The 24,589-nt window shown below is 38.5% G+C and overlaps 6 protein-coding genes across 6 annotated transcripts; all 6 read right to left on the reverse strand.

The window, feature by feature from the left end:
* Window positions 1-195: 195 nt before the first annotated feature.
* Y47G7B.2 (DUF4781 domain-containing protein) lies at window positions 196-2,290 on the reverse strand. Its single transcript, NM_061938.5, has 4 exons — window positions 1,706-2,290; window positions 1,405-1,657; window positions 1,152-1,359; window positions 196-744 (listed from the first exon to the last, which is right to left on the reverse strand). The coding sequence occupies exons 1-4, from the start codon at window positions 2,212-2,214 to the stop codon at window positions 446-448; spliced, it is 1,269 nt and encodes a 422-aa protein (NP_494339.1). The 5' UTR covers window positions 2,215-2,290; the 3' UTR covers window positions 196-445.
* A 423-nt stretch (window positions 2,291-2,713) lies between these two features.
* T05A8.1 (SH2 domain-containing protein) lies at window positions 2,714-4,318 on the reverse strand. Its single transcript, NM_001393022.1, has 5 exons — window positions 4,304-4,318; window positions 3,401-4,257; window positions 3,106-3,355; window positions 2,836-3,063; window positions 2,714-2,788 (listed from the first exon to the last, which is right to left on the reverse strand). Exons 2-4 carry the CDS (start codon window positions 3,613-3,615, stop codon window positions 2,926-2,928), a joined length of 603 nt encoding a protein of 200 aa, NP_001380052.1. The 5' UTR covers window positions 3,616-4,257; window positions 4,304-4,318; the 3' UTR covers window positions 2,714-2,788; window positions 2,836-2,925.
* Window positions 4,319-4,489: 171 nt separating this feature from the next.
* T05A8.2 (uncharacterized protein) lies at window positions 4,490-5,295 on the reverse strand (the record flags this gene model as incomplete). The annotated part of the gene is made up of 2 exons (NM_061940.4): window positions 4,490-4,544; window positions 4,661-5,295. 2 exons carry the CDS (start codon window positions 5,293-5,295, stop codon window positions 4,490-4,492), a joined length of 690 nt encoding a protein of 229 aa, NP_494341.2.
* A 3,629-nt stretch (window positions 5,296-8,924) lies between these two features.
* On the reverse strand, window positions 8,925-11,711 carry nlp-99 (Neuropeptide-Like Protein). The gene is made up of 2 exons (NM_001393023.1): window positions 11,530-11,711; window positions 8,925-9,420 (listed from the first exon to the last, which is right to left on the reverse strand). The coding sequence occupies exons 1-2, from the start codon at window positions 11,626-11,628 to the stop codon at window positions 9,289-9,291; spliced, it is 231 nt and encodes a 76-aa protein (NP_001380051.1). The 5' UTR covers window positions 11,629-11,711; the 3' UTR covers window positions 8,925-9,288.
* On the reverse strand, window positions 10,831-20,028 carry nep-2 (Neprilysin-2). The gene is made up of 18 exons (NM_061942.3): window positions 19,799-20,028; window positions 19,397-19,561; window positions 18,914-19,075; window positions 18,656-18,859; window positions 18,414-18,502; window positions 18,276-18,364; window positions 17,812-17,899; window positions 17,627-17,764; window positions 16,963-17,170; window positions 16,673-16,791; window positions 16,151-16,249; window positions 16,020-16,103; window positions 15,872-15,969; window positions 15,485-15,543; window positions 14,463-14,582; window positions 13,874-14,069; window positions 13,378-13,551; window positions 10,831-11,990 (listed from the first exon to the last, which is right to left on the reverse strand). Exons 1-18 carry the CDS (start codon window positions 19,815-19,817, stop codon window positions 11,891-11,893), a joined length of 2,211 nt encoding a protein of 736 aa, NP_494343.2. The 5' UTR covers window positions 19,818-20,028; the 3' UTR covers window positions 10,831-11,890.
* On the reverse strand, window positions 19,884-19,937 carry T05A8.11 (uncharacterized protein; the record flags this gene model as incomplete). The annotated part of the gene is made up of 1 exon (NM_001361849.1): window positions 19,884-19,937. One exon carries the CDS (start codon window positions 19,935-19,937, stop codon window positions 19,884-19,886), a length of 54 nt encoding a protein of 17 aa, NP_001348715.2.
* Window positions 20,029-24,589: the final 4,561 nt, after the last annotated feature.

Here is a 24,589-nt window from a genome sequence, read left to right on the forward strand (position 1 = left end):
CAAACCCTTGTAACTCTTCAACCGATAAAGCTATCAAAATATTTTCAATTGCAAAAATACTTTAAATTTTACGCTTAACATTTTGTTAGTTGAAAACTTTTTCATATTTTTGACCGCAACAGAGTTATAAACGTTTAAAGTAAGTAGAGTTGAACAGTGGCACTGACAAAATACCTGAAATTAAATGGTGAAACCTTTGTTGGTTAACAATTTTTTATAACGCTTAAAGTAACAAAAACAACAAAAACATTTCAATGGAAAACTAGCTGAAATAAAAATAAAAGAATAAAGTAATATTACCGAAATTTTAAGAACAAGTGAGATTTATAATTTTGAGGAAAAAGTATGCAAGAATGTGAATGAGAATCTAGGAAAATTTACGAATTGGGGTGGGAATAAGAATCTCATAGGAAAAAATTTTAAGCTTTTGAGAATCAAGAACAAGCTAATTCCCGAAAAACTTTGTGACTGGCCACTTGTTGACTGTAAGTGACCTAACATTTTCAGCACTCGTCACAAAACAAGTGATAATTTTCCGAATTGGTCGAGCCCTTCCTCCAGCGTCATACTGCACATTTCCACAGTACAACTGCTCAGAAAGAGCCGTCACCAGGACTTCCTTATCGTTGATTTTCCAGTAAACCTGCATCTGGCCGTTGATGTTCACACGTTCACCAATGTAATTTCCGCGTTGAACGATTTGCTGGATATAGGTTTGGAACTTTTCCAAGAGCTTGAGCAGATCTGAAAACAGAAAATGTTTGCTTACAGTAATCCTACAGTACCATTACAGTACCTTCATACTTTTGCCTAGCGTTTTGAACAGCAGTAACAATATGTACAACAATATTTATATAGTGCCCTAGCAGTATTCCTACAGTACCACTACAGTAATCCTACAGTAACCTTTCAGTAACACATGTAGTGGCCTCACAGAAACGACAGCAAACCTACAGTATTCTAATAGTACCTTAGCAGTAATGCTACAGCACCCCCAAAAGTACAACTACAGCGCCATTACAGTGCTGCTACAGTAATCCAACAAGACTCCTACAGTAATACTACAGAAATCCTACATCACCCTTTCTGCAACCCCCACCCTACAGTAAGAGCATTTTTACCAAAATCCAAATACATTTCTTAATATTTACCTCGATACTCCGATTCGGACAATTTCTGAATCTCCTTCTCTAGCACAATATTCAGATCGCGGTTGTTCTCCTTTCTGAGCTGTTGCACCAGTTGTTTCAGATTTCCCGGAAGCGCATCCAGAAGATCTTCACCAAATTTGAACTCATGACCATGTCTAATCAATGAATGGAGAAGTCCTTCACGTGTATTGTTCGCCAGGGCAACCATCTGAAAAATGCTGAAAAATTTTCTTTTAATAGCATTACTCCTTACCGTATACGAGAAATTCTCCGGAGCCACGATGCTCATCCAGAACTGATTCCTTGAAGCATAGAGATTCTCAACCTTCCCGTTGTTGTTGTTGGGATTCTGCTCATTTTGAAGGAACACATTCGGATGACGATCTTGTAATGTGTCTTTGGGCTCCTGGGATGAGTAGAAACCACCTCTACTGGAGCGCTTATCGCTCGTGTTGTAGCTGCCCGCATCGGAGCGGAACTTCGGGTTGAAGGCATCGCGTTGCTGTCTGGAAGATGTTAGAGGTCAGACCTTCAAGTACCGGGCAGAAACTCACGCTTTGAACAGCTCAAAGATCTCCTCCGTAGTCGATCCATCTTCTTGGAAATTGCCGATCACACGAATCGCTTCTTGACTCGGAGGATTTCTAGACTTGACGACTTGATCGAAAGTGGGATCATACCAATATTCTGATGTACGATTCAAAGAATTCGTGCTCTCAGGAGTACTTTGGTAATTTGCACGACTCGAGGAAGTTTTTCTCTCATCTGACGAGTAAGCGATCCCTCTGTGTAAAGAAAATAATTTGATCAGCGCGTAAGCACAATATCCGATGCTTCCAAGGTAAACCGCCCATGAAAGCATACCAACAACCAACGTTGCAGTACTTGTGCCAATGATTGCACCAAGCTTTGTGGCGAGTAGGGCACTGAGCCTGGTGCCGAGGACTGTTCCGAGCCTTGTAGAAACATAAGCTCCGAGTTTCGGACCGAGAAGTCTGGTAAGCATGGTGGAAAGTAGGCCGCCTGAACCTACGGCCATTTTAGCAGCAATATGTGCCTCCATTGTTTTGAGGCGTTCGCAGAAGACGGAAAGAATGAATATTGAAAACGGAATGCGGTGTTTACATGTAAACTTTTAAGGCTGAGCAATGATATTGTTGTTGTCCATAGTGAGGGTGGAGACGCAGACGTAAAAAACAAAACACGCGGTATGCCTGCGTCTCTCACTTGTCGACGCCAATTTGAAATTTAGTTCCGGCAAATGATAATATAAAAAATGATGCAAAGAATGATATATTCTATATTTTCATTTATATATATTATATAATAAAAATCACATCACACTTATTTATATTGCATTGTCACTGGCCAACTTTCTCTAATTTTCTTTACATTTTGTGCAGATGTAACAAAAATAGTAATAATTGTCTTAATAGGTCGTGGCGGTCTTGTAGTGTCGTACTCGAGTTTTCCATTCCACAATTGTTCGGAAACAGCGAGGACTAGGTAGTCAGATCCATTTATGTCCCAAAAGATTTGCACCTGCCCGTTGGTGTTCACACGCTCCCCGCGGTAGTTCTTCGACTGGACAATTCGTTGTATGAAGACGTGAAATTCTCCCAATAGTTTCAATAGATCTGTGAAAATTGAATAGTATGATCTACGTTTTATCAGTTACTCTCACCTTCATAATCGTCATCCGTGACCTCCTTCATTCGTAGGTTCTTGTTCAACTTCTTGTTCCCCAATTTATCATTCACTTCTCGAAGAGCCTTCACCTCAAGTGACTTGGGATCACGTCTAGAATGTCTTTCAGGACAAGATCGTTGTTCGGGAGGTTGCAGAACTGATTTCCATGTCTGATCAGGGAATGGAGAAGACCTTCCTTTGCGCAGTTTGCTACCACAGCGGTCTATAAACGTTCAGGTACATCCTACCTTTAGCTCCAACTTACAGTAAATTTAAAGCTATCAGGCATCACCACCAGTTCAAAAAACAGATCTCTAGATGAATACGCCTTGTGGACACCTCCCCGACCGTTTGGATTCCGCTCGTCTTTCAGGTACACGTTTGGATGTTGCTCTTGCAGAGTTCCTTTTGGTAGTTGTGATGAATAAGAGGAAGCTCTACTGACACGTTTGTCGTTGGTGTTATAGCTGCCCCCGTCGGTGCGGGATTTTGGGTTGAACGCGTTGCTTTGCTGACTGGAAAAGGTACTTATTAGAAAAATTGAGGTCTTGGGTACTTACGCTTTGAATATCCGAAGAAGGTCGTTCAAATCCAGTGCCGGAGCATCAGGATTGAAATTTGCAATCATTTCCAGCGCATCGCTACACGGTGGATCAGCAGCGACCACAATTCGGTCAACACGAGGATCATACCAGTACTCCTTCCTATCTTCTATCAGACGGTGTGGACCAGATCCACCGATCGGTGCTCTTTTTGACAGAGTTGCAGAAAACATTAATTTTCTGCTTGGAGAAATGTGAATTAGGAAGAAATGTGAAAAATGAAGAAAATAGTGAAGTAGCCCTGTCGTATAAAAACGTTATCAGTGCCATGAATGAGGAAGCGTTGGAAAGTATTGCTAAGCCTTAATATATTGACGTTCTTGTCAGTAAGAAAAGTTTAAACCTGCGAAAAATTAAAGTGTAGACGAAAGTATTTTTCACACAAATTTTCAGACTCGCACCGGTTGCCTTTTTTGCTTTTTTTTTAAGTTGTTTTCTTTCAATGTTCAAATACATATACATTTATTGAAATTACAATTTGGAAAAAAACGTGAAAAATTAAATTTAGAATGGCTTAAAACAGCCATGGTTTTTTGTTATTGGCCACCGCGATTCTTTCCAGTATTTCACCTTTTCCATACTTGTTACAAACATTGTGATTATTTTTCTGATTGGCCTGCACGGTGAATGCAAATCATAGCCGTCTCTTGGTGCGTAGAGTAGTTCGGATAGACAAATGACAAGAACTTTGGTATCATTAATTCTATAAAATACCTGTATTTGTCCGTTATTGTTAATACGTTCGCCAAGATACTTCCCTTCTTTGCAGATTTTCTGGATGAATTTCTGAAACTCTTTGAGTAGCTTGAGAACACCTGAAAATATATGAATCATTTGTTTGATTTATTTATGCAGGTCTACCTAAATAAAAACTGTCCGATAGTAACCACTTTTCTAGTTTATTTAATAGTGTTTTCAATGTTTCTTTGTTCGTGCATTCACGAATTTTTTTTAGCAACTCTTTCAAAGATTTCGAAAGAATATTCAGAAGATCACTGTGAAATCTGCTCTGTTGTTGAAGACCTGTCAACTGGTCTCCGTGTCTGATCAGGGAGTGGAGGAGGCCTTCAAATGCATTGTTTGCAATTGCATTATTTTCAACCTAAATTTTCAGTTTTAGGCTAGTCTTTTTTATTTGTATTTATATAAATTTTTGTACCATCTAAAAAAATTTTATTTAGCATGTTTTTTTTTATGGAAACCAACAAAAACACTTACGCTTCAAACAATTCTTTAAGTTTATCTTGTCCTCTTGGTACATTCCCAGCAACATAATTAGCTATTACGCGAACTTCATCAGTAGAAGACGAATCATTGGAAAACGTGAATTTTTCTGTTTTGGAATTATACCGATACTGTTTGGTTTTGCGAACAGAAGGAAGTTTTGGAGGAATCTTCATTTGAGATGGGATGTAAACAGGGCCAGGACAATTCCGCCGTCCGCAATAAGGACATACACGTTCACCAGAACATGATGATTCACTCTGAGGGACGGGTTGATGAGAGTTGGATAGTTCACTCTGGAAGACGGCTTGAGGAATACTAGTGAGTCCATTCCAACAAACATCCTGATATGGAAACCATGGTTCACTCCAAGTGGCGGGTTGATGAAAATTGGAAAATTGATTGGAAGAAATGTCTTGATGAGTACAGGTAGGTTCATTCCAAGAAACCTCTTCATAACTGGGTGGATGTTCACGGGATACTTCCGATGTGTCGTCGTGAAAGTGGTTCCAAACAGAATTGACTGCAATATATGACACCACGACGACAGGTATTGCAACGGCAACAGTACCCAGGAGACCCGTTCCAGCAACCAATTTAGCAGTAGCAGCCAAAAATTCAAAAAACATTCTCGAAACTACATGGAAAAAGGGAATACGACTGAAACTGGAATGGCATAGGTTTTTATACAGATTGTTATCAGTTTCATCACTCGGCAAAGCATGAAGAAAGGTAGAAAATGTATTAGGAATATCGATGTCTCATGACCCTACTCCCCCGCATGGTGTAGAAATTGAACGGTTTTGTAGAAACTTCCAGTCAAGATTCGATTTTGATTTTTTTTTTTTCTGAAATATTAATTTAAGAAACGATGTGTTATCCTTTAGACATTGTGAAATACAATTTCGATGATTTCGTGGAGGAAAAATTAATTTATTGTGAAATACAAAGGAGTACATCGTTATTTGAAAACTTTCGATGTTGAAAAGTCAACAACTGAGTAAGGATGAGTATTATTTCAGAATTGAATTTTAATCAGAGGAATCATTTGTTTGTTTTAATAAAAAACAACTTTATGGACGAAATTTTTCCAATTATGTGCTGAGAACCGTAAGAAACACCGTTTCGAAAGTATATGTGGTGGAATGAAAATAGTCAATTTCATTTTTTTTAGAAAACAAGAAGACTAGCAAATCGGAGATTTGCTAGGCTTCGCAGTTTGGTTCGGCGTAGAGTAACTCAAGAATAATTCGCTGTATTAATATTTAGCCAAGTGTTGAGTAAATGTCAAGTAAATGTGCTGAAGTTTGTCAAGACCGGCCAAATTTAGTTTAATGATAATTTTATAAATAACAATTTCCACTTTTCAAATTGCACTTAACGGTTCCCCACAGTTGTCCAACGCTTCTACATGTATTCGGGCCTGCGGCCCTCATTGTGAATTATTGGGCTCAAAATAGGCTTAACAGTTGTCCAACGCTTCTATGTGTATTCGGGCCTGTGGCCCTGAACCTGAATTATTTAGCTAAAAATAGGCTTGACGGATCTCCAACACTTCTTCGTGTATTCGGGCATGCGGCCCTCAACTCGGGTTTATTGGGCTCAGAATAGGCTTAATGGCTGTCCAATACTTTTGTGTATTCGGGCCTGCGGCCCTCAATCCGGATTACCTGACCTTTCCAAAAACAGACGTAGTTATGGAAACATACGTCTCATAGAAGGCCTCCAGCCTGCTCTGCTGGAAGTGAGGTTTAAAGTCACCAAAATGTCCGAGAAGTGCGGTCCTCAATAGGATTAGAAAAAAGTAGAAATCTCGAAAAATCTTAAAAATTAAATTCTCCTCACGTTATAAAAATAAGAAATGAAATTGATCATTTTCCTCTCATAAATAGAGAGAGAGAGAGTGGTAGAAAAGTTTTTCACGTTTAATCCATCCATTTAATTTTGCAAAATTTGAATGATGGCCTACATTTTGGAAAGTTGGTCAATTTTTTTCCAAATAGTTTCAAAAAATTGGTAATTCGAAGTTCTATCTTGTGCACAAATTGGAACCAAATGCCAGAAAAACTGAAGATTTGGGACTGAAAAACATAAAACTCACCAGTACAAAGAAAATATTCAATTTTCAACTATTGGGCAACTATTTTTGAGGCATTCGCACTTATTGAACGCAAATGCGCCAGCTATGAGCCAAGTTATTAAAGCTTAAGGTTTGTACATTTTTGTCGGACACTCACGTGTCGAAAAGTTGCCCTTATTTTTTATTTCTGTCAAGAATGCAATTTCAGGATTTAATATAGGAAGAGGCAGACTAGCGCGGCGGAGCCGCGCCAGCCCTTCGGGTATTGGGTGTGCCCGAAAAAATGGGGTCACTACGACCAAAACTGACTGAGTTATGGCCATTTGAAGTTTATATCATTTTTGGATCTATATTTATTATATTCGGGCCTGCGGCCCTCAACCTGACTTATTGGGCTCAGAATAGGTTTCACGGTTGCCCAACACTTCTTCGTGTATTGCCTGTTTTGCTGAGAATGTGGTTAGAAGTTCCCTACAGTTTTAATGAGTATTCGGGCCTGCGGCCCTCAAACCTGGTTTGTAGGCTTGAGCGAATAACAATCTGCTTGGAATAGGATTAAAGTTGGCCCACAGTTTCCAAGAGTGTTCGGGCCTGCGGCCCTCAAACCTGGTTTGTAGGCTTGAGCGAATAACAGTCTGCTTGGAATAGGATTAAAGCTGGCCCACAGTTTCCATGAGTATTCGGGCCTGCGGCCCTCAAACCTGGTTTGTAGGCTTGAGCGAATAACAATCTGCTTGGAATAGGATTAAAGCTGGCCCACAGTTTCCATGAGTATTCGGGCCTGCGGCCCTCAAACCTGGTTTGTAGGCTTGAGCGAATAACAATCTGCTTGGAATAGGATTAAAGCTGGCCCACAGTTTCCATGAGTATTCGGGCCTGCGGCCCTCAAACCTGGTTTGTAGGCTTGAGCGAATAACAATCTGCTTGGAATAGGATTAAAGCTGGCCCACAGTTTCCATGAGTATTCGGGCCTGCGGCCCTCAAACCTGGTTTGTAGGCTTGAGCGAATAACAATCTGCTTGGAATAGGATTAAAGCTGGCCCACAGTTTCCATGAGTATTCGGGCCTGCGGCCCTCAAACCTGGTTTGTAGGCTTGAGCGAATAACAACCTGCTTGGAATAGGATTAAAGCTGGCCCACAGTTTCCAAGAGTGTTCCCTCAAACCTGGTTGTTGGCTTAGAATAGGCTTAACGAATGTCCAACAATTGGACCCTAATTGGGCCTGTGGCCCTCAGCCTGAATTATTGAGCTAAGAATAAGAACAGTTGTCCAAAGCTTCTACTTGTACTCTTTTTCAATTACAAAAAAAATTTTGAAAACTATTAAAATAATATAATTCTCTTTGCGTGATAAATAAGAAATGAAAAATTGCCACAAAACAGAGGGAGAGAGAGAGTGGAGAGAGAGTTTTTCACGTATTACATATTTTTGTTCATCTTTTTAGTTTTTCGAAAACTTAAATGATGGCCTACATTTTTGAAATTGGGTCAATCAGCTTTATTTTAGCTTCAAAAAATCGGGCTCATCGAGAGCTACAAAAAAGTTCCGGATTTGAAATTGATTGGAGCAAAGCCCGAGGTGCTACAGTCCGAAAAGTGGTTTTTCGCCAGTACTTGGGTATGCACAAAAATAAAGTACCTTTACTTTTCCGGCTCCCACGGGCTCCACGAGCAAAATCATGATACCCCGATTAGATGACCATACAGGTCAATATTTTTGGAATCGAGAGAAACAAAAAAAAATTGAAAATTGACCTGGTGAAACCACTTTTATAATTGCTCAAAAAAGCGTCAGCAATATTTTTAAATTTTTCGGACATTTTTCCGGGACATTTTAAATTTTCAAAAACGGCCATCTTGGTCGCTATTTAAGAGGAAAAGTGCAGAAATATTGGAAATACGTTTATTATTTGATTCTGCACTAAAAATTTCAATTTTTGTTAAAAAACTGGTTTGAAGTGGTTAAAATTAGAGAACGCGGTGCGAGAAGAGCCAAGCTAAAGTGGAAAGTACACGTATCTTTGCTGAAGCCAAACCTATCAAAAAACTTTTTAAAAAATGTTCAAAATTGCATGCTCATTAATTTGTCAGTTCACAGTTTTGCTGAAGAACAAACTGTTTCAGCAATATATATACCTGTTTCAAAAATTGAAAAACTGCAAAACGAAAAACATGTAGACATGATTTATTTCAAAATCATCAACTTTTTCTCTTTTGTTCCGTTCATAGATATCGATAATGTAATAAAGAAAAAAAAAGATCTTGTGTAGAAGAAAATGACAAGTAAACGCTCGCCGGCGATGATGATGATAATAATTACGAAAAGAAGGGGAGGGGAGTGGTGTCTGGAAACTGGGAAGGATAGAAAAAATAGTGATTGCTTGCTTGAGTGGTGACGAACCAAATTTTTGTTGGTGGAAAAAACTTTTTGAATGGAAAAATAAACAATTGATGTTAAAGGGGACTCTAATTTTCAGAAAATAAATTTCATTTTTTCCGAAAAAAGTTAACTGGCTGATCCAATATGTGGTGCTTGTGTCGATTAAGCTGATCGTCGTCGTCGTTTGAGCAGGCAGCTGAGTGGTGAGAACTCGCAGTCGTTCCATCCGTATCCGTCGCCACGTTTTGCGGTGAGCAGCTCGAATTGGATTCCGGGGTCGACGCCGGTGTAGGACTAGAAATTTTATTAAAATTATATGAAGCTTGAAGATTTTTGGCGGGAAAATTTGGCTTTAAATGGCTATTATCAATTTTTATATTATTTTTTTAAGCTTATATCTCGATTAATTTTATAGATATTAAATAAGTTTCAACTACAGAATTATAGAAAACCTTGTAACAAATGTTATGTTAATTTTAAAAAAATTCGATAAAACTAATGGTAACCCAGTTAGGAACTGATTTGGCTCATGGTGCATCGACCCGGAATCTCTCCGATTTGGAGCTCGAAGCTTCGTTGATTCTAACAGAAACCAACAAATTGAATATACTGAAATTGTGGAATAAACTTATAACAAAAGTTATGTCAATTGGCAATTTTTCACCATTTTTTAAAACAACCTAGATATAGTCTAGTGAAGATGATAAGTTTTTTTTTTTCAATCGATTATAACTCTGGGCTTACTAGAAATATCAAAAAGTTTTTAACAGACAAATTGTTAAGCTCAAAATTTCAAATATTTTGTCAATTGAAACTTTTTTGATATCTCTGCCGGTTTTCGAGATATCTACGTTTAAATCTAAGTCACGCAGACAGCAGTGAGAGAGGGGGAGAGATTCAGACAGTCTAGCAATCTGCGTCTCTCCCTCACACAGGCTGTCTCGTCTAGCATTCTTAAAGTTTAAAATTTCTCTATCGGTTTGGAAAATGTGCCAACCAATAAAAAACCGTCAGAAAATTTGATTCTGATGATTTTCGAAACGGTAGTTTTATCATTTTGAATTGTAACTTAGATATCTCTTCAAGAAATGACGCTAGCAAAAAATTCTCAATCAACAAATTGTTCAGCTAGAAATTTTAAGTATTTTGCTAGTTTAAAGTTTTTCATTATCTCTAACGGCTGCGAAGTTACAGGATTTCAAAGATAAGTGGCCACAACAGTGACTGAAAGAGTAGAAGAGGAGTGGAGACGCAGACAGTCGCTGCGTCTCCCCTCCTCCCACAATATTTCCCACTTTCTACTTGAACCCGGTGTATCTTCTCAACGAGTAAAATTAGAGAAACAATTTTAATTGACAAACTGATCAGCATAAGATTTTACACCAAACAAATTTAAATTCAAAGCTAAAAAGGTTTCTGGTGACCTTCCCTCACACCTCTCCCTAATCAAAAAGTCATAAAGACGGATGTCTCATGCTGTTACAAATTAACGTCAAAAGTTTCATACATCTTGCTCTTTGGAGCAATTAATCTTTTACCCCCACCCCCCCCCCCCCCCTGCTCATGTCGTATATTTCTAATTTCCCCTACCCTTTGCTCTACGATTTTGCCAATTTTCGAACAAATGACAGCACCACCAAAAGCCTATCGAAATTACGTCATAAAACCTCTGTGATGTTTTATTGCCCAATTTAGGTTCACATTTTTTCAATTTTTTCAACGTCTTTATTAGTTTGTGTGTGCACAGCTTTCGGCTTTTGACAGGGATTTGGGTAAGAAAAAATATGGGGGAATGGGGCAAAAAATATATTTAGGCAAGAAAATGAGAGAATAGATGGGAGGTTAAGCTGGGTATGGGATAAAAATGGCAAAAAAAATTTGGCGAAAAAAAAGTTCAAGATGAGACCATGGAAGTGTGTGGGAAGAACAAGGATATTTTGGGAGTAAGTTTATTTTGGGAATTTTGGGATATTAGAACTTTCAGCGGAAAATTGTGTGAAACTCCAGACTTTTGCAGTCACATTGTAACCTGAAGCCTGAGGCTTTAAGCCTAAGCCTAAGCCTAAGCCTAAGCCTAAGCCTAAGCCTAAGCCTAAGCCTAAGCCTAAGCCTAAGCCTAAGCCTAAGCCTAAGCCTAATGCCTTAAGCCTAAAGCCCTAAGTCTAAAGTCCTAAGCCTAAACTTAAGACCCTGAACCTAAGACCCTAAGCTTAAGACCTTGAACCTAAGACCCTAATTCTAAGGTCTTAAGCCTGGCCCTAACCCTGAGACCCTAAGCCTACGGCCCAAAGCCTAAGGACCTAAACCTGTTGCCCTAAGCCTAAGCCTAAGCCTAAGACCCCAAGCCCACGGCTCAAAACTCAATTTTAGGGAATTTAAGCTCAATTTTTTGTAGATTCTCACCTGTGGTATAATTCGGCCCGCGGAGACGTGTCCCATCATCATTGATGACGTGGCAACGAGCAGAAGGAAGAATAGTGTTGTGGAGGTGGAGGATGCCATTATTCTAGTGGAGCAGCACACAGGCACACAGGAAAAGTTGTGCACGCGGCTTAGAAGGTTGAAGCGCGCAAAGAATGACATTCCGCCTGGCCACGCCCTCCATGTTACCGCTCGTTTTTGGAGATGGGGGCGGAGCCTGTGGAGCTTCACACAATTTTTTTTTTGTTGAGAGGAGATGGGAAATTATATGAAGAAATAGAGAGAGAGAGAGAGAAGGTAATAATAATTGAAAAATTTCAGAAAAAAAAATTGATGGGAATCGCTACCAGACACGACACTTTTCACGCGGATTCATTTGGCTTCCCGGCTCACAATTGTAGGCTTTCGCGAAATCGTAACTGTTGGAGAGTGGGCCTTTGACTCTGAAAAAAATTGTTGGGTTTTGAAAGATTAAGCATAAAATTTGGAGAATTTTGTTAGTTGAAAACTTTTTGATAGCTTTCACCGCTGCGGAGATACAAGAGGTTAAAGTTTATAGAAAATGTAATTTTTTTTATCAGCTTTGACTTTAAACTCAAATATCTCTGCAGGGAAAACTGTCAGCAAAAATATGTCAATTGACTTAAGCAGAAAATTTTGAGCATTTTGTCAGTGTAAAATTCTTTGATAGCACGTACCGCTGCGGAGATACAGGGAGTCAAAGGTGGAAAGCGAGACAGAGAGAAGAGTGTGGGAGGGGAAGAGACGCAGGCTATCTCCTCCCCTGCGTCTCCCCTTCTTCCACGCTATTTCTCCGTTTACACTGTAAATGCTTCCCTAATTCTTGCTCTTGTTTCTGCTCATTTTCACATGTTTTTTTTCAAAAAAAAATTCCAAAAACTTTACCTCATTAGCATTTTCCGCCGCTTCAACGCCTTCGCAACATTTTTTGTGTTTTTTTTTTCGAAAAAAAATGTGTCGGAAACAACACTATGATCTAGACCACAAAATTTTTGAAAAATAATGAATCAGTCAACCCCCAGTTGGGAATTGATAACGTTATAAGGGTGGTGACAAGGGTAAAGTACATGAAACTTAGGCCCAGAGGGATTATGTGGTGTTTGGAGTAACTTAAATTTTGAAAAATAACTTTTTATCAAAAAAGTATGATTCAGAATTTCAAGCTGATAATTTCTTCGATTGGAAATTTTTCGTTATCTCTTGCCGTTGAAGAGATATACGCATTTGAAGTAGAAGTGGCGAAATAGTGTGGAGGGAGGGGAGACGCAGAAGGCGAGGCAGCCTGCGTGTCTCCCCCTTCCACACTACCTCACTTATAAACTTTGGCCTCCTGTATCTCTGCAATGGGAAGAGCTATCAAAAAAATTTTAACTGGCAAAATGGTTCAAATTTTATGCTTTACAATTTATGAATACACAATTCTAGTTTGCGGGGTTCATTGCAAACGTTTTAGGGTGCCACAGTGACCATGAGTGTTTGATTTTCAACTGTTCAACTTTTCACTTCCAAGTCGAATTTAAAATATTCAAACTTGTGCACATTTGATCTCAACCCTCGCAATTTCCAAGTATTCAAATCCAAATTCAAATTCAAAATCTCACATTTCACCAACCCCCACAATAGTGTATCTGTGCTTTCATCCCCCTCACCATCTCGACAAATAAGATCATAACGAAGCGAATTAAAAAAGGATTTTGAGAAGAAGAAGAAGATGGGTTTTCGAAATAAAGTGGCTCAATTTCTGCTTCTATTTACACAGCAGTAGCCGTGTGCACACACTTTTGGGTACACTAAGGGACGGCTGCTCACCGAATAGGTCCCGGAGAGTGCTCGGAAGTTCTCAGCTTGCGGATCGCCTCCTTGTCGTTCATGGTTCCACACCAGATTTGTGCGTAGTTCAGGAAGAAGAGCTGATCGTGTGTGAGGTTCACTCCGGGTAGCCGTGGTGGGCGCGAATGCCGTTTTTCGTATTTTTTGTAGGCTCTGAAATGACGAACAATGAGTGAATAGGGCTTAAAAATAGATATTTGGGAAAGAAATGACATGCAAAAGAAAATTTGCCAATAGGGGGGGGGGGGGGGGGGTCGAACCCGGGACCTTTCGCACCATAGGCGAGCCTCTTACCAGATAAGCCATGGGAGTCGAGCACCACGCCGCAGGACTAGCACGTCACTGGGGCATATGGCGCAGCCGGTAATCGCCTCGCCTTTCACTTTTCAGGCTTAGGTTCGACCCCCAGGCTAGCCATTTAGGTTTTTCTACTCGTAAAATTTAAATTTTTTACTCTCAACCCCCGATTTCTTACCTATAAGCCTGCTTTAGACCTCCATTATCAGCGATATTTTCTCCTTTTGTGGATTTTCCATTAATTTGCATATTTATCTGGTCGAGCACATAGCTGGAGTACTGCTTTTCAATGCACTGCGCCTTATGCTCAAACTTTGAAATTGTGGCGTTGTCCCACCATTGGCGAATATTTCCAAGGTTATCGTACAGGCGTCCTGAAAATTTTTTAAACTTTTTTTTTGGGAAAGAGGAAAAAGTGCAAAAGAAACGTCATCTGACTGTTGAATGTTGAATGTTATAAAACAATATGATTCAAGCAAGTTTCAAAATATCACACATTTTTCTAATTTTTTCTCCTTTTTCCTTCTAGGAACTCTATACAACATGCATGACTTGAAACATTGATGAAAAAAAGTATAAAAAGGGGGAATTTCAATGAATTCTAATGAATTGATGCGGCTTGGTGAATGACCAGGGAAGGAAGAAGGAAGGAACTTTTTTTTTTAGAAATTCTTGGAATTTTTGTAACAAAAAAATCCTCCAGAAAATTATTTTAGAATTTTTTTGCTGATGATGACGATGAGACAGTCTGCATTTAAAAAATTCACCTCTATCATCAAAACCATGTGTGATTTCGTGTCCGATAACTACTCCGATGCCTCCGAAGTTCATCGAAGACGGGAAGTCTTTGCTGTAGAACACTGGTTGCAAGATTCCGGCGGGGAAAACTGAAAATTTGAATTTTTGGGTAAGAGTTCTGAAAAGAGTAAAAAATTTTAAACAATTCGTCACTTGGAAATTTTTTTCTATCTCAACCCGTTCTGGAGATACACCGGCTGGAAGAAAGCGCGTCGAGAGAGCGAGGAGGAGGGGGAGACGCAGACTGTCTCGTTGTCTGCGTCTCCCCATCCCCTTCACTCTTTTTCCCTTGCATTTCGAACGCCTATATCTCCAGAACGGCAATAGTTAGAGAAAAATTTCCAATTGAGGAAATGTTCATATTTTAATTTTCTTTTTAGTTTGGTTAATTTTAAAACTACACTTTACCCGGAACATCTAAAATCACCTAACTTTTAATCTTATAAGCCTCCGTGATGTTAAAAATGGGTCACTAATTGAAGATTTATGTGTCCTCATAATCCGTCTCAGTGTGGACAATAGGAGTTAGAAAAATGAAACATTATCGGATTAAGTGGGCTCACTGGAACCGGATTTGAGTCAGGAGTGGGTGGAAGTTGCCGAAATAGCCGGGAAAGTTTTAAATACGGGAATTCTAGAACTTGAAAAATAGCAATTTAAGAATTCCAGAGATATCAAAGTAGTGCAATTCATCACTATTATCGTTTTAAAAATTAACAAAAACTTTCCAAACTTTTATGACATGCAAAAGAAAATTTATCACTCGTGGGGTCGAACCTGGGACCTTCTGCTTTATAGGTGAGTCTCTTACCAGCTGAGCCATTAAGCCAAACGCCGAGTCGCAGATCAAAAGCGTGGCGCAGCCGGTAAGCGCCTTGCCTTCTTAATTTCAGAGCTGGGTTCGACTCCCAGACTACCCATTTTGTTTTTTCTACTAGATATTTCCCTAATTTTATTATTTTTCAAGTTTTCACCCACCCCAAAAACTTACTAATTTCATTTGTATTCGGGCTGTAAAAAGCATTGACCAATGCGGCTCCAGCGACCCATCTGAATTTTTTAAAAATTAATTTAAAACTTTGCCATTTTTTCTATAAATTTGATCATGAATCACAAAGTATTAGTCATTGAAAATAACTCATTAGTAGTATGTTTTTTATGATGACATTTTTTTTTAGTTTTGTAGAAAAATTAGAGGGACTGAAAGTTTTTGAAATTGGCTTCATATTGAGATTTGGGTAATTATTTTGGTTATTTTTGTTTAGGTTTTCGAGAAATTTTTGGATTTTTTTTGGTTAAAACTGGAAAATTAGAAATGGTCGGAAGAGAGAATTTTGAAAATAGTTTGAAATTATAAATTTTCAATTTTTGGGCTCACCTCTCCCTGTCAACAGCTTCTGTAATCCTCTCCAGAACATCTCGTTGGTATTGCTCGTAAAAACTGAATTTTGTTTGATAATAGTGTCCCGGGTAGACCTGAAAAGTGGTCTTTTTTCAGATGTTTTTTCGGAAAACTCGATAATTACCTTAAAAGTCTTATACTCATTGTTCACCGCTGCCGGGTCGTTCAAATAATCTGGATAGCCAATTTTCCGCTTCATCTCGTTTACCTGGAAAAAATTTTTAAACTTTCAGAAATTTTTTTTTCAAATTTTACCTTCTGTTTTGCCGTCTGTTTTGTCTCCTTAGTGAGCCAATCTTCGCTGAGCAACAAGTCCACGAAAGACTCCATAATCAGTGAAATCATCTCTTCCACCTGAAAATTTTGTAGAAATTGTCGATTTTTTGTGGGTCACGTGGGAAATTTTTTCACTCGAGTTTTCTTCGAGTTTTCAACTAACACTTTGTAGAGCGGTAAAAGTGAACTCCGTAAAAAATAATTAACCACTCGGGGGTTCAAACCCGTGATTTTCTTCTTCACAAGCACACCTCTTACCAGTTGAGCCAAGCGCCACCCACCGCCTCCATTTCGCGGGGCGCATGGCTCAGCCGGTAAGCGCCTCACCTTCTACTTTTCTGGCATAGGTTCGACCCCAGGCGTGCGATTTAGGTTTTTCTATCCGTAACGTTGGAAATTTTCAGCCTTTTCAGCCTCAGCCCCCGATTTCTCACCCATAAGCCTGTCTATTTCGGTTAAAATTTTTTTTTTTGAAAATTAAAAAAAATCAGAAAAGCCTACCTGTTGCTTGGCTTCATGATCAAAATGATTTTTCACATAAATCGCTGACGTGGCCATTGGCATTAGGCTATTGATCCGTGTCACACATCCGTGCCATCGCACTTTTTGTACATTCATGACTGAAAATTTTTGGTGATTTTTTAAGAATTTTTTTTTGGAATTTTCAAATTTCAAACTTAAACATCTCAGAAGTTATAAGAGTTTTCTTAAAACAATGTTTACTAGTTAGAAACTTTTTAGTAGCTCTTCTAGGTTTTGAGATATTCGAGGAAAAAACAGAAAAAACTCACTATTCAAAGTCTTGTAAAACTTGAAAATGGTCAGTGCAAATGGATCGGGGAGGTCTCTGAGCATAGTTTTAAAGAACCAACACCATTCCAGATAGTTCACAATCAATCTGTTATCATATTGTGGAATGAGAACATCCAGCCGGCGGAGGAATTCATAGCCGTAGACTACGACTTCCGTGTTGTCATCGAAGGTAATTCGTTTGCCATTCTGGAAAAAAAGTGGTTTTTTATTTGGAAAAATATCAGAAACTTTGTAAAACTAGCTAAATTTCAACAAATGATTCTTTAAGTTTTTAAAGATTAATAAATGGTCAGTGCAAAGGTCAGTGCAACTGATGTATTTTAAAAACTGTGTACTTAAATGTTTTTTTCTAAAACTTGTAACTTAGTTATTAAAAAAAAAAACTAAACATTTGCAACAAAAACCACTAAAAAACTGCTAACAAAAAAAATTAATTTTCCCATTAGAAAACTATTGGAATTTTTAAAATTTTTGAAATTTTACCAATTAATTTTCAAACCCACATAACTTTTTTCTAAATGAAGCTATCAGTAAGTTATCAACTAGTAAAATATTGCAAATAAAATTTTAAACATTTTTTTAATTTTCAATTTTTGAAATTTTTTCTCCCAGCCGAGTTACACGCCTTTCAACCCAACCCACCTTCTCATGCAAGTCCTTGAACATTCTATTGAAGAACAGAGGCCAATTGAAATGCGGCAACGACCTTCTCATCTCTCCCAACGTGATTTTGGTGTAGAGCTCCGCAATATCGTGCCGATGCTCGTCTGCCATAGTTATCTGAAATTTCAGTCAATTTTTACGTAAAAAGTCAGTAATCAACTCACATTGGCCAGCGCAGTCTCAAAATCGATAATTTCCTTGGCGTCCAGTGTGGCTCTGGTGCGGTCGGCATCCAGAAGAATGAGGACGTCTCTGAAAAATTTTTTTAAAAATCGATAATCGTCAGACATGCCCTCTTTTTCCAAAAGTTTTCCAGTTTTTGCCAGTTTTTCTGAACGTTGCCCAAGTTTGTTATTTTCCAAAAATTGTTATCACCCAAGCTTTACCCAATTTTACTCCGCTTGCCCAAAATTTGCCCAAACTCGCTTATTTGTCAAAAAAATTTGCACGTTCTCTGCCCGTATTTTGCCGGTTTTTTGCCTTTTTTTTTGCTTGTTTTTTTGACTGTTTTTGCTTGTTTTCTGCCTGTTTTTTTTTCGCCTGTTTTACCTGTTTTGCCGGTTCTTACCCGTTGTTTGCCCGTTTCTTGCCTCTTTTTTGCCTCTTTTCACCCTTCCTACCCCCTTACCGTATCAACTGCAAGTACGCCATGCGCTCCTCGTTCTCGGCTGCCACGTAGAAATCCCGGGCGAATAGGTTAAGCTGTGGCTGATCAATCTGAAAATTTATAACTTTTTTAAAAGAATGAATTTCTGCTGAAAATTACCAGGAGGACGTGGCGCTGAGAATTTTTGTCGTCCGGTTGAACAGTCGCTTTAAATAGGCTATCTGCTTTGAATTTGGCCACCATGTCGGCTGAAAATTCCAGATTTTTGAGAGGCTTAAGCAAACGCGCTCCACCGAACTACGGAGATAGCAAGCGCGCTCCACTGAACTACGGAGATAACAAGCGCGCTCCACTGAACTACGGAGATAGCAAACGCGCCCCACTGAACTTCTTTCACTCACCGTACAACATCTCAATACTCGCATCGGGCTTCATCTGATGCCCGAGACTCGGCCATCCGCCGAAACTTTTCACCACCTCGTCGAACGTCGTCCGCCAGTTGTCCAGAATTTCCGACTCGTTCAGACACAAATTATAAAAATATTTGGCCTTCCCGACGGCAGATGTCTCGTAGTCATACGGCTCGTCGTTCTCGTCGAGAAGTTCTGAAAAAAGGGAATTTCTGGGTTGTCGAATAGTTGCCGAGAAAAAAAACAGACCTTTCAGCGCAAACTCGAGGTCCTGGCCGAGGTTCTCAAAATTTGAGACACTCGGCGCGTCGTCTGGTATCGGGTGTCCTTTGATCCATTGACCACAAGCGAATTCGTAGAAATCATCGCAGGGGTCGACGGAAGAGTTCATGGATGATAATATCACGGATGCTGGAATGAGGATAAGTATGGGTACTTCTATGGGACCTATGGCCCTTGCTAAGGATCATGTGGGTCGAGTAGGCATTTGCTATGGGACCTATGGACTGACTAGGATCCTTCAAAGAGGTAAGTATGGGTCTTTGGGGCCTACCCATGGAAACATCTGTGGGTTGGGCCTGTGGACAATTTGGGACTACTAGGACCTATTGATACCTATCCCACAAAACCACAGATCCCTCTATCTTTTTCTTCCCGGAACTCTTCCAAATTTGGAACTCATTACGCTCGCCCTAATGAACCCCAAATTAACTTCCCCCAAAAAAAACCCACCAGTTTTGATGCATCCCGGCGAAAGACAAACGTCTGAGCTGTCCTTATAGTTGATGTAGAAATAAATAGCGGCGCCTAAGACTAACAGGAATAAAATGAGCAATATCAGTGCGATGATGGCCCATATCCTCGTCCATCGCGATCCGGGGCTTTTTGTGGTGCCATCTGGAAGTAGGAAGATTTGTGGTGGACTGGGAAGTTTGAAACGAGAGAGGATCAGTAACTGTGCTCTACTGAACTATAAGCTTCAAATTTTGCTCCACTGGACTAGGGCCTCTACAATGGCGCTCTACAGGACTCCAGGCTCACTGTAAGGACGCTCCAAACAACTACAGGATCATTGAATTACTACTTTAGAAACTGCGCTCCACCGAACTGTGTAGCTATCGCGCTCTACCTCACCTTCCTCGTCGGGCCTCATATCGGGAGGCGTCCGACCGTTCTGCTCCGGCTGCTTCGCAATTTTGGCTCGACCGGGCTCCGAGAGTCAAATCCAAGTAAGTTCCAGAACTTTCCAAATTTTTCTCAGCCGTTTTTCCAGTGGTCCGCGACTTGTATTCAAGGCATGGATTCTTTCACCCTTTCAGTTTTTTTTCAGATGTTTTTTTTAGATGTTTTGGGGCTTTTTCCTTTCTCTCTGAAAATTTTAGGGAACAGTTGTTGCGGAAATACTTGACAAATTTGGGCGAAAAAAAAACTAACACTTTTAGGAAATGGGAAGGAAAACAACGCGCGGAAAATTGAAAGAAAAACGGAAGAAATATGAAGATTTATTAGAGGAGAAAGAGATGAATGTGTGAATGAGATTTTTGAAGCTGTGGGGTAAAGTGGGAGGACAAACAGACAAACAAACAGACAAACAAATTTTCAGAAAATTCAGAACGTTTGTAAAACTTTTTCTGGAAAATTTGAATTATTTAGCACCAGCTTAGCAATTGCTAATTAATTAAATAATTTTCAGCGGGAACTTGAAACTTCAATTAAATTTTTTTCGAGAAAAACAGGAAATTTTACAAAATTTTTCAATTTTCAAATTTTTGAATTAGTCAAAAATTTTAAATTGTTCCGGGAAATTTAAGAAATTTGGGAAGTTTTCAAGAAATGTTTTGGAATTTTTTTTTTCCAAACTTTCTGAAAACTCCAAAATATTTTTGGGTTTTGCAAAATCACGTGGTGTCAGGCTGTCCCATTTTGGTTTGATCTAGGTAGATCTACAAAAAATGCGGGAGAAGAGACGCAGAGTTCTCAACTGATTTTGCATGGTTAAGAACGCGCTGACGTCACATTTTTTGGATGCGAAAATTCCCGCATTTTTTGTAGATCAAACCGTAATGGGACAACCTGGCAACAATTTTTTTATCAATTATTTTCCAAATTTCCCAAAAAAAAAACAAAACTTTCAAATTTAGCTCCCAAAAAACCCGCCGCCGAAAAAAAAACCGAAAAACCAAAGCACCACTTAAAATATGATGAGGTCGTTTTTATAAACTTTGTGCAAGTGTCTGTGTTTTCTGTTACAAAAAAAAGAGCCCCCCGGAGCCGCTGTTGTAAACAATTGAGGAACACTGGGCGCGGCTTGGCACAGTGCCAAGTGGGAATCGGAATGGGCGGAGTCAGAAGTTATACAATTTTTTTAAAATCCTTTTTGGCGGTAAAAAAGCCCGTTTGGTATTTTTTTTGAATAACAAAATTGGGCGGGAAAATTTAAATTTCAAAAAAAAACTTGACGATTTTGGCTGAAATTTCAAATTTCAAATTTTAGGTAGAAAACAAATTCTAAAAAATTGTACAAAACCGGAAAAAGTGCTACGCGACATGTGTGTGTGCCTATCATCATCACATCACTCAAAATCAAAATATTTCGACTAGAGCTCCCGGAGCCACTTTGCGAAGAGCATCGTCCCTCAGCCAACTGTTCCCCCCATCGCAATCTACCCCAATTTTCGGCTTGAGCGTGTGTGATCAATCTTAAAAATGACGCACACGTGTCAAAATATATATAGGAGGGAAAAAAGTTTTTTTTGTGGAGAGTTGGGAGCAGGAAAAAAGAGCGAAGAATGTTGAATTTTTGATCGACGCGCCTGAAATTGGGATTTTGAAAAAAAAAATCGATGAGTCAGGTATCTGGAAAAAAATGGGGAAATTTCGTCAAGCTATTCGGCAAATTGAATTGAACAATTTTTTAAAGAGAAATTTGGATTTTTGAAAAATTGTTAGGGTATTTTATTTTCTCTCCAAAAATATACTCCTTAAAATTCCAAATTACCGCCAAAAAAAATATTTTTTATAAATTTTAAATTACCGCCAGTGATATATTTAGTAAACAATTTAATTTCCGCTAAAAAAATTAGTCTTAAAAATTTTGGTTCCCATCCAAAAATGTGTTTTCTTAAAATATTAAATCTACGCCAAAAATATTTTTATAAATTTCAAATTCCCGTCAAAATATAAATTTCTTAAAATTTCAAATACCCACCCAGGAATAAATTTTCTTAAAATTTAAATATTTTAGCAATTTTTTATCATAAAATTTTTTTAAATATATTTTTGAAGTCGCATCAAAAAATTAAATTCAATTTTTAAAATGTTCAAACACCGACCAAAAAAATTATGTTTTTTTTCTTATAAAAAATATGTCTTATTAAAAATATACAATTTTTATAAAAAATTTTGAATTCGCGCCAAAAAATAGAAATTCTTTCAAATTTTGGAACGATATTATTTTGGAACTATTTTTGAGAAGAGCTTTTTTTTAATTTTTAAAATTTTCAGAGATTAATTGTGATACCTAGAACATATCATTTTGGCGGGAATTTAAAATTTCTAAAAAAAATAAACCAGAAAATTGGGAGCTATTTTTCTGAGAACCAATTGTTTTATTGGTCAGCTTCACGCTCACAAATTACCCGGCAACTGGCGTCTCAAATAAAATTGTAGTCACGTTTTTTAAGACCACTTGTAGTCAATTTATATCAAAACTTGTATACAAAATTTTTTTTTTAAATTATTTTGGAAATTCAGGAAAATTAAATTTTAAAAAAAGTACATATATGTGCATTTTGAGTAGAGATAGTTTAACATAACAAAAAGCGAATTTACATAATGGAAATTTTGTTCAAAAAAATTAAAGCAGAACTGTTTAGTCTCCGCCCATATATTGGCTAAATTATGTTGCAAAAAATTGCTAATTTTTTTTGTGAATATGGAAACAGTCAACAACATTTTGGCCATTTTGTACCATGTGAAAAAATTTTTAGTCGTACATATTTTTTAAAGTGGCAAAAAAAATCAGCGAAAAAAATCAGCGTGAAATTCTAAAAGTAAGCAGACAATGTGAAAGAAAATCATAAAACAAGTCGCAAAAATGCTCTTTTTCTTGTTGCTCTCAGCAGCTCGAGACACACTAACAAATCGATCAATCGACAATAAGAAGATGATAGCGGCGGGGAGGGGGGTAAGAGATAGAAGTAGAAGCCCGGGGAGGGGAATACAACGAGCCACGGAGCCCCTGGACACTGGGAGCAACTTTTGGAATCTGATTGAGAAATGATGAGAAGATAATTGATAGAGTGCGGGGAGAGAGGGGGAGAGGTTCAGAGAAAACGAGAAGAGTTCTGATTTGAAAATTATCGGAAATCGCTGAATATTACCAAAAATACCGAGAAATCTGCCGAAAGTTGTCAGAAGTTGCCGAACTTTTACTGAAAGCTTTTGTAATTGCCGACGGTTATCGAAAGTTGCAGTCAGTGGCCAAACCGAAATATGTCGGGCGCTACTAGGGACGCCTGCATCAAACCTGCCCACCTTCACAGCGCCCGACACTTTTCGGGCTCCGCATCACACTAGACAGAAGAAGCGGCTGGCGGCGTGAGACGCAATGCGGGCGCGGCAGGAGTTTTGGCTCAAAACTACATGGAAGCCCTACCAACAAGTATCAAAATTTTCCGAAAATTTCTTCGGGGTTAGTCGAAAGTTGTCGAAAGTTGCCCGTAATTTGTCAAAATTTGCCTGAAACTGGCGAAAATCCGTACTTTTCAAAAAAAAAACTCGCGATCAAAGTCCTTTTTCTAGAGTATCAGTTACCTCTTCTATCAAGATCTTTGAGTTTTTTCTCGTAGTAACAGGACCCTCTCCACGTGTAATAGAGGCTCGCAGGTTTTTTTTTTTGAAATTTCAGCAACGTCCGTCAATTTTCGGCAACTTTCAACTTTCGGCAACCAAAATCAAAAATTAAATGGAAAAATCCGAAAAATTGCCGTTTTTGTGTGTGCGACTAAAAGATAAATGAACTTCTATCAAATTTGTGCTCTCGCGGAGCAAAGGGCAATTGGCTCGACACGGGGCAGCAGAAAAAAAAACCAACAAGAAAAATTGAGAGACAAAAAGGAGAAGCATGTGTTTCAATTTTTTTTGTTTCTTTTTTTTTTTAAGAAAATATATGTGCTTCTGGGATCATCAGATGATGCAAGGAAACTTTTAAAATTGGGGAATATTGACAAAAAATTTTCAAAAAATTGTTAAAAGTTGCCGAAAGTTGATGGAAACTGCCGAAATTTGCCAAAAGTTGCTTTTGCCAAAAAATTGCCAAAAAAAATTGCCAAAATTGCCAAAAAATATTAACTGCGAAAAACATCTGAGAAGCCTTTAAAACTTTTGAAAAACAGAAGAATTAGTTGCACAACTGGAAAAATAAACAAATTCGGTGTCAAAATAATTTTTTCGAAAATTATGTTGTAAGAAAGGGATGGAATAACTTTTCTATAACTTGTGGCAACTTCCTTCATTTTTGGCAATTATTTGACTATTCCTGTTTTTGGAAACAGATATCTGAAAAAAAAAATCGAAATTTTTCTTTTGAAGAACATTCAATGAAAATCTGACAAAAAAAACAACAAACCATACATAATTATTCTATAAAAAAGTTGACAAAATGGGGGTCTAGGCAGGGTGGGTGTAGACGAAAACCAGTTTGACCTATTGAGTACATTTTTTGAATCAAAAATATAATTCAAACCCGATATCCGGCTGGCAACACAGATCTGAACCAAACGCAACAGAAAATTTAACAATTCAGGAAATTCCCACCTCTACCCTTTCTAGCAAAGGAGGAGGAGGAGGGATGAAAATGAACCCACATTCGGAAATCTAATCAACGAGAGTAGTACTTTTCGGAATACATTCCCCGAGATTTTT

The sequence above is a fragment of the Caenorhabditis elegans genome, chromosome II (genome assembly GCF_000002985.6).
Source record: "Caenorhabditis elegans chromosome II".
NCBI classification, from domain to species: Eukaryota; Metazoa; Nematoda; class Chromadorea; order Rhabditida; family Rhabditidae; genus Caenorhabditis; species Caenorhabditis elegans.